At 48.3% G+C, this 14,981-nt stretch overlaps 1 protein-coding gene across 2 annotated transcripts; it reads right to left on the bottom strand.

The window, feature by feature from the left end:
• Positions 1–506: 506 nt before the first annotated feature.
• On the bottom strand, positions 507–3,628 carry ZNF648 (zinc finger protein 648). Of its 2 annotated transcripts, none has more exons than XM_053950671.1 (3): positions 3,541–3,628; positions 3,244–3,388; positions 507–2,300 (listed from the first exon to the last, which is right to left on the bottom strand). In XM_053950671.1, the coding sequence occupies exon 3, from the start codon at positions 2,200–2,202 to the stop codon at positions 1,048–1,050; it is 1,155 nt and encodes a 384-aa protein (XP_053806646.1). In that variant the 5' UTR covers positions 2,203–2,300; positions 3,244–3,388; positions 3,541–3,628; the 3' UTR covers positions 507–1,047. The 2 variants fall into 2 exon arrangements, 1 of the variants encoding a protein (XP_053806646.1); XR_008432371.1 differs by lacking the exon at positions 507–2,300 and adding an exon at positions 3,007–3,114.
• Between the last annotated feature and the right edge of the window lie 11,353 nt (positions 3,629–14,981).

Below are 14,981 nucleotides of genomic sequence, written 5' to 3' on the forward strand. Positions count from 1 at the left end.
CAAAGTTAAAGTCCCACTGCTGATGCTGAGGTATTACACACCTCTTGGAAGTTACAGCCTTGGAGGATTTGTCAACACCCGCCCAAGTCTGCCAGGCTAATTCCTAAGGAAATTTTTCTTCACTAACCATTTGAATCTAAATCAAAGCGAAGAGTCTAACAGACACTTTGGGCAGTAATTGGACACACCACAGAGCATGCTTTTGTTATGGGAAGCTTCCCTGTGTGTGAAAACATTTAATTGAAGAAGGTTCCTGTGCAAGGAGTAGCAAAGGTGGCTTCAGTTTGGTCTTTTGCTCTTTGAATTTTGTGTCCTCAAACATTTCCTTCCACAGAACTCAGCTGGTTAGATTTAGTGTGTATGGTTCCATCAGAGAGACAAACGTCAACCCAAGAGCATGCACCACTATAGCCAAAATAAAGCTTTGCCCATTATTAACAGACATTCGACCATCACTCAAAAGTGCATAAAGTATTGGTATTTCCTCAGATAGAAACATTCTGAAATACAGCTGGTAACTGTTGTGTTTATTAAGGAACTGGTTTGTTTTTTTGATAACCAACATGATAATTCACCTTCCAAATAAAAAGAAATGTAACAGAAAGAAAAACTCAGCAAAATACTAGGAAAGAAGGGATAGAGGGACAACTCTGGACTGTTCTAACTTAGCAAGTTAACAGATCTCCAAACCCAGTGTCAAAGAGCCATCAGACTCATGAGGGCAGGGCCAGTTTATGCAGTGAATTCTCACAGCCTCTGCTTGCAGATCCTGCACAATGCATCACCGGTCCAGCAAACAGGGACAGCGCAAGCACACGCGAGTGGTTTCAGTCTCCTCAAGCCTCCCATTTCATTACTCAGGGGTAATTAGGTTATTTTCTCATACAAAGCAGTTTAAAGCCAGGCAGTGCAATCCTTCTCAGTACAAGTTCCAGAGCTCCCTGTTGGGAGTGGGTTTGGACTGGGCAGAGCACACACCATGGGGTGTTTTTCCAGCCCAACTGAGCAGACCTCGTTCAGGTACAACGCAACCACAGAGACCCCAAATTAAGGTTTGTCCAACTTGTGTGTGCGCTCGTGCCTCCGTAGGGTCCCTGACTCTGTGAAGGAATGCCCACAGAAATTACAGGAGTAGGGCTTCTCTCCGGTGTGGATGCGGTGATGGCGCTGCAGCGATGCCAGCCGGGTGAAGGTCCCTCCACACTCCTCGCAATAGAAGGGCCGTGCCCCAGAGTGAGTCTGCTGGTGTCTCTTGAGCCTCAGCAGCTGCACAAACGCCATGCCACACTCCTGACACTTGTAGGGCTTGTCCTCCCGGTGGATCACCTTGTGCTTGGACAGCAGGTTGGGCTTATCGAAGCCTTTACCGCACCTCGGGCAGGCGTAAGGTTTGAGGTCGTCTTCCCGAGCCTTTGGGTTTGCAGGACAAGCCTGATCCGGGCACTCAGCACTGTGCTGCCGGCTGTGGTGCACCACGGACCAGGGGTTCCTGGCTGTGCCGTTGGCCAGGATCACCATGGAGCGCTCGATCTTGTGCACGTTGCGCAGGTGCCTCCAGACGTCGGCCGTGCGGATGAAGCCCTTGGCACACTCCGGGCACTTGTGTGGCCTCTCGGTGGAATGGATGAGCTTGTGCATGCGCAGGTTGGCGGCGCGGGAGAAGGCTTTGGTGCAGATGGGACAGCGGTAGGAGTTCTCCAGCGGGTGAGCTCGCCTGTGCTCCTGCAGCTCGCTCACGTCACGGAAAGAGGAGCCACACTTCTTGCATCGATAGGGCAGAGCTTCCTCAGGGATGGGCTCCACGTCCTCACCAAACGCACCTCGAAGAGCGGCGCTTCCGTCGTCCTCACAGAGTTTCGTTATCGTCCGTGGTTTCCTGGGGCGCTCAGAGGAACAGTGATCTAAATCTTCATCTCCTCTCTGCAGGTGGAAGCTGGTGCTGGAGGGGGCAAACTGCCCAGCTGGGCTCTCACCGTGTTTCTGGCAGTAGGTGTCACAGGTTTCTTTGTCTCCACACCGCAGCTCTGCAGGAAGCTCCTTCTTTCCTGCAGGTCCAGCAGAGTTTCCAGGAGGACTGCAGGAGTAATTCATGTCCACCTCCTTCTGCGGCCTACAGCTGTGGCCCACCTGCTTTGTGGCCTTTCTGGGATAATTTGAATGCTCTCCCCTTGTGTCACAAATGTTATTCTCAGAGGCATCCATCCTCTGAGGCAAACACTGTGTTCATCTGCAGCTCATCATCACCCAGAACTTTGTGTCCTTCATGGTAAGTCCATTCTCAGCTCTTGTGACAGTCCTCCCTAGAAAATCAAACACCTGTTTCATCAGTGATTCTTCTGATATTACAGATTTAGAACAGTGAAGGTATTTTTCTGATTCAAAGAATGGGACACACTATTAGGTATGCAGAAGAAACAGAATCATCTACTATTAGATATGTAGAAAATATACATTCAGCACACCAAACACAGACAGATTGTTCAATGAAGTTAAATCCACTATCATCAGCCAGCCTTCGCTACCAAATATAAATTGTTAATCCCGATTTTAAATTTTTCTAAACATGAGAAATTACAGCATCCCAGAATGGTTTGGGTTGGCAGGGACCTTAAAGACCATCTCGTTCCAACCCCAGCCATGGGCAGGACACCTTCCACTAGACCAGATTGCTCCAAGCCCTATCCAAACTGGCCTTGAACACTTCCAGGGATGGGGCAGCCACAGCTTCTCTGGACATGCTGTGCCAGGGCCTCACCACCTTCACAGTAAAGAATTTCTTCCTAATAACTAATCTAAATCTCTCCCCTTATAGTTTAAAAATGTTTCCCTTTGTTCTATCTGTGTAAAATGTTGCTCCCCTTCTTTTCTGTAAAATCCCTTCAAGTACTGGAAGGTGGGATGAGACATCTCTGAATATAAGCATACATATCAATGAACACGTATATGTAAAAACATAAATATTTCTGTATTTCCACATGTACATAAATGTAAATCTTGCCTATTTAGTTTGAGCAGGCTGATCAAGGCAGTACAGCGATGTGCATTAAGTGAAAGCTCTTATTCACATTTCAAAAAGGCTGGCTCCATCAGCCGCACAAGCCACGCTTTCTTCTGCTGGAGACATGGAAAACAATCTGGATTAGTCCTCATTAGTCACTGCCTGGAACGGCGTGGCTCGACTCACCCCCACTCCAGCCATTCCCCACAATTTAATAAGGAGCTGCTAACAGGAGTATTCCTCACCTCCAGCCCTCCAGCTGATCTGCCGATGCCTTTGGGACGGGAAAACTTTCCAAGGGATGCTGGCGCTACTTGGCTTAAGAGAACTCCATAACCACGGCTACCCATTTCCTGCAGAAGGGGGGCGGTTTGGAAACCACGGCGTGGGCTGAAAAACAATAACAACAACAAATACATACACATATATATATATTTAAAAAGAAGAAATAATTTTTTGTTCCAGGCAGCATGATCCCCCCCCCCTTCCCCCCGCCCAAATTTTCCCCGCTCCTGTGCGCGTTCTCTGTTCCCGCGCCCTACCTGGGCGCTGCGGGTCCCGGTGCGGCCCCGCGCATCCCCCGCGCCGGCGCGGAGCCCGCGGCAGCGGCACCGGCGCAGTGGCGGCTCGGCCGTGCTGGAGCTGCCGGCAGCGGGGCGGGACCGGACACCGCATCCCCTCCCCGGACACTGCATCCCCTCCCCGGTCACCGCGTCCCCTCCCCGGACACCGCATCCCCTCCCCGGACACCGCGTCCCCTCCCCGGTCACCGCGTCCCTTCCCCGGCCACCGCATCCCCTCCCCGGTCACCGCATCCCCTCCCCGGTCACCGCATCCCCTCCCCGGCCACCGCACCCCGCCCGGCTCCATGCCCCGTTCTCTGGGCAGCCTGTGCCAGGGCCTCACCACCGTCACAGGGGAAAAAAAAAAAAAAGAATCTCCCAATCTCTAATCGAAACCTACTCTCTTTCAATTTGAACTCATTTGTGGCAGCACATTTCTTTCTCTCTCAGGATTCTTCATAGAGGTGCACAGAGAGAAGAAAGAGAAAACAATTTCTATTTCTGCTCCTTGTTTTTCCCATGTGGAATGTGTTTGGAGAATTGTTTACCTGGGGTGATTGCTTGGTTGGATTCTGGTGAGGATTATTTGGGCCTGGTGGCCAATCCAATCCACCTGTGGCTGGACTCTCGCGAACAGGGTCACAAGTTGTGAGTTAGTTAGATATGGTAGTTAGAACAAGTAGCTTTGTAGTTTTAGTAATCTCCTTTATATAGTATATTAATGTATTATAGTATAGTTATAATAAAGAAATCATTCAGCCTTCTGAACTGGAGTTGGACATCATAATTCCTTCCCATTGGGTTTGCCTGCATTTTACAGTACCCATTCTCCCTTGTCCTGTCACTCCAACTCTTGCAAATAGTTTTGCCCCATCTTTCTTGTAGGCTCCCTTCGGGTACTGCAAGGACACAATTAGGTCACCCCAAAATCTTGTCTTCTCCAAGCTGAACACTCCCAGTTCTCTTGGCCTTTCCTCATAGCAGAGGTGTTCCATCCCTCTGATCACCTTGGTGCCCTCCTCTGGACTGGCCCCAACAGGTCAGGTCCTGTCCCTCAGCTCCAGCTCAGTGCCCCCCAGCATGACAATAACTGTGCATCCATCTTCCTGCAGGGGTGTGGCAGGGATTGATTCCCTTTCAGGCCCTGCCTTGTCAGAAGAAAGGGGCTTTGCCCCTGTCAGGAGGGACCAATCCACCTCCCAGGATTGTGTCCCACTTCCTACTAGGAAGGTCTTTGTGCCCAAAATGACATTCAGCACCTTCAGCAACGCCTCACCAGGGCCTTTCTCAGTGGCACCAGTTCCTTGGGAACTCCTTTGCTCAGCCATCCAAGGATCCCTCCTGCCTTTGCCAAAGCCACAGCAGGATCATGGTCCACACTTGAAACCACTCTCCAACATCTCTGTGTTGTCTCACAGAGATTGCTCCAGCTTTAAACCCAGCTCTGGGAAGCTTTGTACTGCCTTTTCCTAGCAAAACTCCTCCAGCTTTGGGAAATGGGCTCCACAATTAGCAGCAAATACAGAACTGAAAGGACAAATGAACAAGAGTGTACATTGCCAGCATGCAGACATGGTATAGAAGAATGCTCCAAGCTCTGTATTATTTTTGTGATTGCACAGATCTTGCTAAAAATAGACATGAAACCAGAAATTGCTCTGCTAGGAGTTGAGGGTGAGGAAAAGAAATGTACCTACTCCTTCCACATGGAAAAGCAAGTTCCTTCTGAGAGCAGAGTAAGAGGCAGTTCAGTTCCTTCAGATGAGGCACTTCAAAAATAAGTTTGCAACAATCCTTTAATGACAGTCCTTGAATCCATGAGGAGCCCACACTCTGCTTGGAATGGCAAACCTTGCAGAGGAAGAGCTGTCATTCCAACTTTCCCAAACTAGGGAAAAAAAAAACCCAAAACAACTCAGAAGGTTTCTGTTATTTTTACTGTATTTTTTTTTTTTTTCAGAATTCAAATGCTTAGATGTTTCTTACTTAGCTGGGCAGGGTAAAGGCTACCTCCCACCTAGACCCAGGATGCACAGAATCACACACCCCTTCCACATCTCTCGTAGAAGGCAAACACACACATAAGGAAAACTCTAGGAATACATAAGGACATGCACTCACATCCTCACAGCCAAGTATGTTTGTGTGGGGCAAAGATGACGAATGGCCAGTTTTTAAACATTCCGAATTGTGGTTTATCACAACCACCAAGGAATGGTGTAGTGCCAGCAGTGCCCTTGCTCCGAGGGATCATGGAGGAAAAGGCCAAAGTCCATGTGCTCCTCCTCAAAAGCATCAATAAAAATGAAGTTTTCCTCATCCCCTCTTATCCTCCCTTGATGTTCCTCAGAGTGTTCAGAGGAAAAGAATTCTCAGCATTCATCTCCATGCTGCAGGTCAGGGTTGGTGGGTTGATTCAATCACACTTTTGGTAGGAAATTTTTAGCTCTCCTCTTCTTGGCACTGCAGTTCCCATATGGGTTCCTTGTTGGACTGAAGGTCTTGCAGGGTGCACCTCAGGCTGGAAGGTGATGAGGAATCTTCCATCAGCTCCAGCTTCCAACTCTTTGTGAGGCTCCTGTGGGATCACCTGGGTGTTCCTCACCTTTGTGACAACTGTCAGCACCAGGAAGCAAGCCTGCCTCCCACCTGTGGTATCACACAGTGCTCACTTGTTAGGAAATGTGGAAACTCTCAGGCAGTGCAAATTCCTGTGCCCAGCCGTGTCTGGCTTCTTTCACGTCAGCTTCCTTGGGAAAGAAACAAGAATTTCATTATCTGCCAGGCAAAGTTAGTATTTAATCTGCCAGCTTAATTGAAAATACTTCAGTGGTGATAAATAATGCAGAGCACTGCAAATGATGCCTCGTGGGTGAGATCAAAGACCCTAGGCAGGGCCTCGTGGCTGCTGGTTTTTTAGGCTGAGATGAGACAGAGAAGGGAATCTGTGCAGGGTAACAAAACCAGCATGGACACACCCCACACCCTGACTGGCAAAAGTGTCCACACACTCATCAAATCCATCAGCACAGCCCCAAACTTCCCTTCTGGCTTTGACAACACAGAACACTCTGTCAGTGTTTCCCCTTCAGCATAAAATAACAATGAAATTCAGAGATCTTGCTCTGTTGGTCCTCAGACGGACACACTTAGCTCTATCAACTTCCACATATTTTGATTTTTCCTCCTAACACCGAGGTATATCAGTGTTTTCTGTTTTCTCTTTCACATGGGCATCTACGAGCCCATGATTTCATTAAACTCTGCATTCTAAACCTTTCCCATCAGCCTTGATGAGTTCTTCCAGCACACACACCCACAAAAAAATCAGCTGTAATCCTCAAGGAGAAGGCAGAATAATAATTTCCTTGCAATATATGATTCCTATTAAAATGACATTATTAGTGTTTTGTGCCTGCCCTACACACACATTTGTGGACTCCAAATCCTTTTTATTTATGCTGCCTCACTTTTATGTGTCTTAAATGTGAAGAGTCTGTCAGGACAGATGAGGATCTGTAATGTATTTCCCAGTTAGATCTGCTCTGGACTAATTTCTTAATTTAAATTTTCTGTTAAATTCACCAAAAAATGTGAACTCATGGTTCGCATTGCTGTCACAATGGGAGCTTAATATATTTTGTGAAGGGTTTAACATCACATTCCATCAAATTTGAATTTTTTTATGGGCCACAGAGTTTTCTGACATCTGGCTACTCTGTTTTAGGATGGCCATAAACACTATCAACATCTGAGAGCTTTGGACTTTTCTATGCAAAACAGGGGGAAAAAAATCCTAAGCAATGTTTCTTCTAAGAAGGAGCTGAATCCAGAGGGATTTCACTGATATTCGGCTGAAGTTTGAGCTTTTAACTCCCCAGGGGGAAGCTGGGCCCCCTTCAGCCCACTGAACTTTGGTGACAAACCTGCAATGCCTGTTGGGGACACTGGATTTTGAAAGGACACCCACACAGGGCCCTAAGAGCTCATTTAAAAGAAGGTTCAGTGCAGGGAATAGTTTCACTCTGTCCAGCTCCATCCTATTGCCTAACATGCGTTTTCCTGACGTTTGCCAGGATCTTCCACATTATTGGGCCCAGTGAACTGGCATCTCATGAATGAGGCATTCAGAAGAAACACCAAAAAAGCCCCAAGTTCTAACTACACCTGTTGGATAAAACTTTTTTCTGACTCAGAGATGGGGTAACTGAGACGTGTTTTAAAAACTTTTATTCTATTTTTAGTTTCATGCAAAGGGTGAGATAATACAGATGTTATAATTTACACTATTACAACCAGAAGCTAACTATTTCTTAATTATAAGATACTATAAGTGGGTTTTTTTGGCTTATTAGCTTTTGTTACACTATGTTGTAAATGCTTTAAAGCTAATAATCTAAAGTTACTCTTTGTGGATATTACTATCATGTAATTTTTATAGTTTTATTTTTCTAAAGTATTTAGTCTTATTTGGTAAGGCTATCTTTTGAAGCTTGTTTTTAGTTCAATTTCTCTCTCGACAATGTCTGTCCTATTCCATTTCTGAGTCAGCATTTCTTATCTCAAGGTTTGCCTGCAGACGCACTCTGTGTGAGCCCTTCTGCCAGGCTTTGAGAATTCTCTACATGTCCATTTCCTACATACACCAAAAGCCAGAGAGAGGTCCAAAATCCAGAATCAGGCTGTAAAGAACATGTAAAGAACATGGGAAAATTAATAGGAACAAACCAAGCAAGGGCTATAAGAAGCAGGCTGGTTGAGGAATAACTTCCTGGCATGCTTTAGCTTCCCGAACTTGCATTTTCCTCTGCACATATTGATGGAGACTCAGCAAATTTCTAGGCAAAACCTGCTGTCTGATTCTGCAAATACGCCTGGCTGGAGATCCAGGAGTGTAAAGGAGCCTGCCAGGGAATAACCTGACCCTTCTAGTGCTGGATGAAAGGTGCCTGTGCAAGAACATCCTCCTCTGCGGGCTCATGGCTGTGGGTTTGGAGGAGCTGCATCTCTGACCTGCACCTGCACCTTGTACACGCTTCATCTGGAAACCCCAAAAACGCATCCGTGAGCTTGCTAAAGAGTTAAAGGGGAAAACTCTACCTGGGCTCTGCACTTACTGGTTTATTGTTCGAACAGAATTCCTAGACATGGCTCAGGACAGCATTTAATAATCTATAAATATATATAAATATAAAATATAAAACCGTTCAGCACAAAGGATTTTTACTGCAGCTCTTCATGAAGTTCATATGAGAAGCTTTTTGTGGTGTCCCAGGAAATCACAAACTCTCGGCGAGTTCTTTTTCTTCCTCCTTTTCATCGCCCTGCTCGAGCAGAAAGGCGAGATAAGATGATCCAGAGTGGTCCCTTCCAACCCGAACCATTCTGGAATGTAAAACGGGAACTGACCAAGCAGCTCCGGCCGCACCGGGGCCACCCCAATACCCGGCCGGAGCGATTTCCCCAGCCTGTCACACCCTCGCCCTTCGCTCCTCCCAGAGCTGCGTCTCCAAGCGCTGCGATCAGCCCCTGTCCCACCCCCTGTGACAGCCAGAGCCAGGGATCAGCCCCTGTCCCACCCCCTGTGACAGCCAGAGCCAGGGATCAGCCCCTGTCCCACCCCCTGTGACAGTCACACCCAGAGATCAGCCCATGTCACACCCCCTGTGACAGCCAGAGCCAGGGATCAGCCCCTGCCACACCTCCTGTGACAGTCACACCCAGGGATCAGCCCCTGTCACACCCCCTGTGACAGCCAGAGCCAGGGATCAGCCCCTGCCACACCTCCTGTGACAGTCACACCCAGGGATCAGCCCCTGTCACACCCCCTGTGACAGTCACACCCAGAGATCAGCCCCTGTCACACCCCCTGTGACAGCCAGAGCCAGGGATCAGCCCCTGCCACACCTCCTGTGACAGTCACACCCAGGGATCAGCCCCTGTCACACCCCCTGTGACAGCCAGAGCCAGGGATCAGCCCCTGCTACACCTCCTGTGACAGTCACACCCAGAGATCAGCCCCTGTCACACCCAGAGATCAGCCCCTGTCACACCCCCTGTGACAGCCAGAGCCAGGGATCAGCCCCTGCCACACCTCCTGTGACAGTCACACCCAGAGATCAGCCCCTGTCACCCCCAGGGATCAGCCCCTGCCACACCTCCTGTGACAGACAGAGCCAGGGATCAGCCCCTGTCACACCCAGGGATCAGCCCCTGTCACACCCCCTGTGACAGTCACACCCAGAGATCAGCCCCTGTCACCCCCAGGGATCAGCCCCTGTCACACCCCCTGTGACAGACAGAGCCAGGGATCAGCCCCTGTCACAACCCCGGCAGGACGGACACAGCTGGGGACAGCCTCTGTCACACCTCCAAACTGACTGACACTGCCAGGGACGTCCTTTGTCACATCCCCAGTGTGACTGACAGGGACAGGAACCTCCCCTGTCACACCCCCAGTGTGACTGACACCTCTGGGACCGCCCCTGTCCCACCTCCAGTGTGACTGACAGGGACAGGGACATCCTTTGTCCCACCTCCAGTGTGACTGACAGGGACAGGGACATCCTTTGTCCCACCTCCAGTGTGACTGACAGGGACAGGGACATCCCCTCTCACAGCTCACTGTGACTGACATGGGCAGGAACCTCCCCTTCCACGCCCCCAGTGTGACAAACACCGCTGGAACCGCCCCTGTCACACCCCCAGTGTGAGTGGCACTGCCCACATCACATCCCCGTGTGAGTGACACCAGTACAGACTGCCCCTGTCACACCCCGAATGTGACTGACACCGCCAGGGACCACCCCAGGACACACCCCCCAACATCGGTGACATGTTGGCACCGTCCCTGTCCCCTGTGGCACTGATACGGCCCCTCAGTCATGGCACACACCTTGTCAGGACATAAAAAACCCCCAAAGGAATCAAAGTGCCCCATGACCGCTGTGCGTTCAAGCTCAATCCCTCTCCAAAACGCTCCTGCCAGTGTTAAATTTAAATTAAACACTCAAATGCCCCCAGACTCCTCATATTCCAGGGGACAATCATGGACATGCAGCTACAGCAGGGTAAGGAATGCCTGGGTGACAATCTGGGGTGACAGCTCCTTTTCCTGCCCCTCATCCCAATCTCTTGCTGAAAACCTGCATCCCATCTTCTCGGGATTTTTTTTTTTTTTTTATCCCTCCCAAAAGCATCACACAGCTTCAGCATGTCTGGAGACAAACCCGTGTGGAGCTCCCAATCAAAAGACATGGGATTCGGGAGCCTGCACCTTCTCCTGGGACCTTGCACAGCTTTCCACACCAAATATTCTGGCTGTGGGTTAACACAGGGTTTTGATGCTCAGGATGCCTGGATAGAGCGTGGAAATCCAGGAGCAGGGGGCCATGTCCCCATGCCAGGGTGTGCCACGCTTGTGGCACTCTGTGACTCCTCCAAGCAGCTGAGCTGCCCCCAGAAAAATGGAGAAATGACTGCACAGGAGAGCGCCGGTGCACGGGGCGTGTGTGAGCAATCCCTAAATATTCAGGAGAGATGGGAGAAGCCTCGGGATCCAGGACTCTCTGCTAAATCAAGGCAGGGGAATGATGCCTGTGCTATGCAGATGAGCTGTCATATTGTCTCCCACACAAGAGCATCTCCAAAGGAACCTACACCTACTGCAATTATCCTGCAGCATATGGACATTTATAGGTCAAAAAAAAAAAAAAAAAAAAAAAGGGGGAGAGTAATGGTTGGCCAAAAAAAGCAGGAGCCCAGATAATTCTCCAGTGTTATTTTGGAAAGTGCAGACACTGAGCAGGATAAATTATACATACCTGAGAGCCATTAGAAAATGTCAGGTCACCTCTAAAATGTGTTAGAAGGGGGGAAATGCCTCCAGCTTTCTTGTGCAAGAGGAGAGTGCGGTATGTAAATAATATTCCCTAATAAAAATCGTCCCTGGAATGAGTTTTCAAGCAGATTCCGACCCTCTGTTGTGCTGGGGACAGAGTGTGGGGCTGCAGCCTGAGAGCCAAAGGCATCCTCGAGCTGAAACTCTCTGCACTTTCATTGCTGGAGCAACCATGATGTATAACCCAGGAGCTCCTCCCGGCATGATTTCAGAGCAAACCCAGAATATTTGTTACCCTTCTTTAAATTTAGCTGGGGGAAAAAAAAAAATAATAACTTCTGCTGCCAACTCTATGAAAACAACACATGTATCTTGACAGCAAATGATTTAAAAATTAAGACCGACCAATAATGCAATGTTCTGGATGTTGGGGGAGGAAGAGGACTGGAAAATCCTGAAGTTTGCGTTTCCAAACTCTCAGCATTCACTTCCAGCATGTACCTGCCTCACCCCCACTTTTATGCACCACCCTCAGTGCATTCTTCCAACGCTTTAGCCTCTGATAAGAACCAAATCCTCTGCTGGCTGATGCTTCTGCTGGAAAGCTGAGATTTCTATAATTAGCATTAGAGAGAATTTGGGGAGGGATCTGACTTTTTTCATTTTGGTTTATTTGTTTTGTTTTTTTTTGTTTTTTTTTTTTTTTGTGAATTCGGATGTTACACATTTTAAAACAAAACACTTAAAACATCAGCACAGTTCATAATTGCAGAGTGGAGATGAGGAGCACGTCAGCAGTTGAAAAAACATTAAATTTGCAGGAAGTGACTGAAATGTTTGCACAGAAGAGGGCAAATGGAGATAAGACAGGCAGGCTGCTTGCATTCAGCTCGAGAAACTTGTACAGCAGAGATTTACCCTTTCCAAGAGAAGTAAGGAGGGGGGAAATCTTACAGGACTGTGCTGGAAATTATGTTCACAAAGAGGTAGATATTTTGGTCATTGCTGGGATGACCAAGGTGTTGCTCTTTGCCCATTTCTATGAAGGCCTTTTCCTTTGGCTTGTTTTAAATTTTCTTTGTCAGAATCTCCAGGAAAAGTCAAGGCATAACGATCACAAGATGGTTTGGGTTGGAAGGGACCTTAAAAATTATCTGGGTCCAACCTTGCTGCAGGGACACCTTCCACCAGGCCAGGTTGTGCAAACCCCATCCAGCCTGGCCTTGAACACTTCCAGGGATGGAGTTTTCCAGGCTGAACTTCTCCATGAAAATCCCTTTGCGCTGCCTGCAGCCACTGGCTGCACAAGGAGGACACCCAAATTGTTTTAAACACACAAAGAGCTCAGCAAAGCCCCTCTAACCCAGGAGACAAAAAAAGCTCAGCTTTGATTTGCATTTCTCAGCCTTCCTGAGCTGTCACGGGCTCAGGATCATCTCCTCACGCTGGGGAGAGCTCACAGAACACTCACCTGAAACAGAGGTGTCTCTTCTCCATTTGGGAAGAAAACAAGCTTAACATTTAAATCTGTCTGCAAGGTGGGAGCAAATGAACTCCTGAGCAGCTGCACAAAGCAACGAGAGCACAATAAAACTAAACAGGTAATTACTGATGGATTATCTGGAGGCACAGGCTCACACCAAACCAGCCAGGAGAGAGAGCTTAAAAATACCTGACAGCCAGAGCAGAGAATGGTAACAGGCAATCTCATCCTTGACACCTTTGTATTTTTTTTTTTTTTTTAAGAACAGCATTTATTCAGATTAAAAAACAGCCCTTGCAAGAATCCAGATTAGGTTCCTCACATCACTTTGCACACAGCTAATCTGCGAGTGCCTTTGTGACCACATGGAAGGTAAACCTTACTTTATACAGGACAATTGAGTTGCCAAGTAAAATATAGGTTTTCCTACTTCCCCCCCCGCCCCCCCCGCCCCAAACGGATCTGAAACTTGAACTAATGGATCAGAACATGTAAAATGATCCCAAAACACCTGGACAGGAGAGGTTAAGATAGTTATCCTTGTTCAGCTGAAGAATCTATTGGTTATCTGTCCTAGATTTAATTAGCAAAAACCCTAAAGATTGACTAGCTCAGCACAAAATTCCTGCCCTGAACCAGTTTCATATTTGACAGGATAAAATACAGCTACTTAGGAGAGCTGGAAGAGCACACCTATGACAGGTGAATGCTGATGAGCTTTCAGAGGGTAAAGGGCTCTACAGACCCAGCCTTGTACTGAGGAAACAAATTTGAGATATTCAACAAGCGCAAGGAGCAACCTTTGGGAATAACTTTTGGGTGCCCAGTGCTGCCTTGGGGTGGGACTCCGGCTGCTGCACCCTTTTGGGTGACTTTTAAACTGAAGGAGCAGAGGCAACACAGAGCAGCCAACACAATCAGAGCCACTGTCATAGGTAATAACTTCAAGATTCCCAAATTGCTGATAAATCCATGATGCTCATATAAAAATTAATGACCCATTGGCTGCAAGCAGCAAAGTACAAGGCAAAAACAGATTTGTTGATGTATATATTTGCCATTTGCTGCCTGCCCTCACGCTGGAAGTGTTTCTGGTTATGGTTGCTGTTAATTGCTTTTTATCTAACAGTGGAGCTTGGAAGCTTCAGCTGAGATGAGGTTTCACGGTGTTAGGCAATTACACAAAGATGCAGATGCACAGAAATTCCCTGGTTTGTAATGTGGACGAGGCAGAACACAGTGTGATAGCTTGGGCCTGAAGAGAGGCTTCTGATTTGGAAAGAAAACAAGGTCTGCCTGACCAGGGCAGCATCAGGGAAGGTTAAAAACTGACTCACTGCCTCCTTGTGCTTCACCTGTTAGAGCTCCCAGATTAAAAATTCAGCCACGGCTGCTTGGATTTTAACTCATCAACAGGAACACACAGAAGCATCATGTTTTCAAACACTCCACATCTTCAGGAGACATCCCTCCTAAGGAGGGCTTCCTTGTGCAGTGTCATTATCTCCGACAGATCTGCTTTGGAAATTTCCTCTCGGGGCTCCTCCACGCTGACAAGTGAATTCTCTGCATCAGAAATATTTGTTCAGAGGCTGCCAGGCTCATCAGTCACTTCCCTGCGAAGGAGGCAGTCCGGGGGGGATTCTGCTCTTCCCCCTCCTGTTGCCCCTGCAAAAATGATGTTATTGAGGAGACAGAGAGGATGGCCACATGTCTGTGCCACTTGTCCCTCTGTGGTGATGCTCAGCTGTCTTGTCCTGGCTCTCACAGCCACACCAAAGATGACAGGGTAACCTGGGCTGTCCCAAGCAGGACTTCCAGCCCTTCCTTCTCTGGGCTTAGAGGGCTCCGATATTCCTGCTGGCTGCCAGCCACAGAGCTAAATATTTGGGACCTATCCATGCATACAAGCAGCCTAGGAATGGCATTGTTTAAAGAGCACCTTTGGACTGATGGCAGCTCTTCATGGAGTGCACGAGTGATTTGTGGTGTCTCTGTGTGCATGAGGAGAGGATTCAGGCAGCATCCAGACTGAGGGGTTACCAAAGGCCTCCTGTGGCTCCAGCCTTACCTAAGGAAGAGCTTCTTCCTCCAGCT

Source organism: Vidua chalybeata, chromosome 9, assembly GCF_026979565.1.
Source record: "Vidua chalybeata isolate OUT-0048 chromosome 9, bVidCha1 merged haplotype, whole genome shotgun sequence".
In the NCBI taxonomy this organism is placed as follows: domain Eukaryota; kingdom Metazoa; phylum Chordata; class Aves; order Passeriformes; family Viduidae; genus Vidua; species Vidua chalybeata.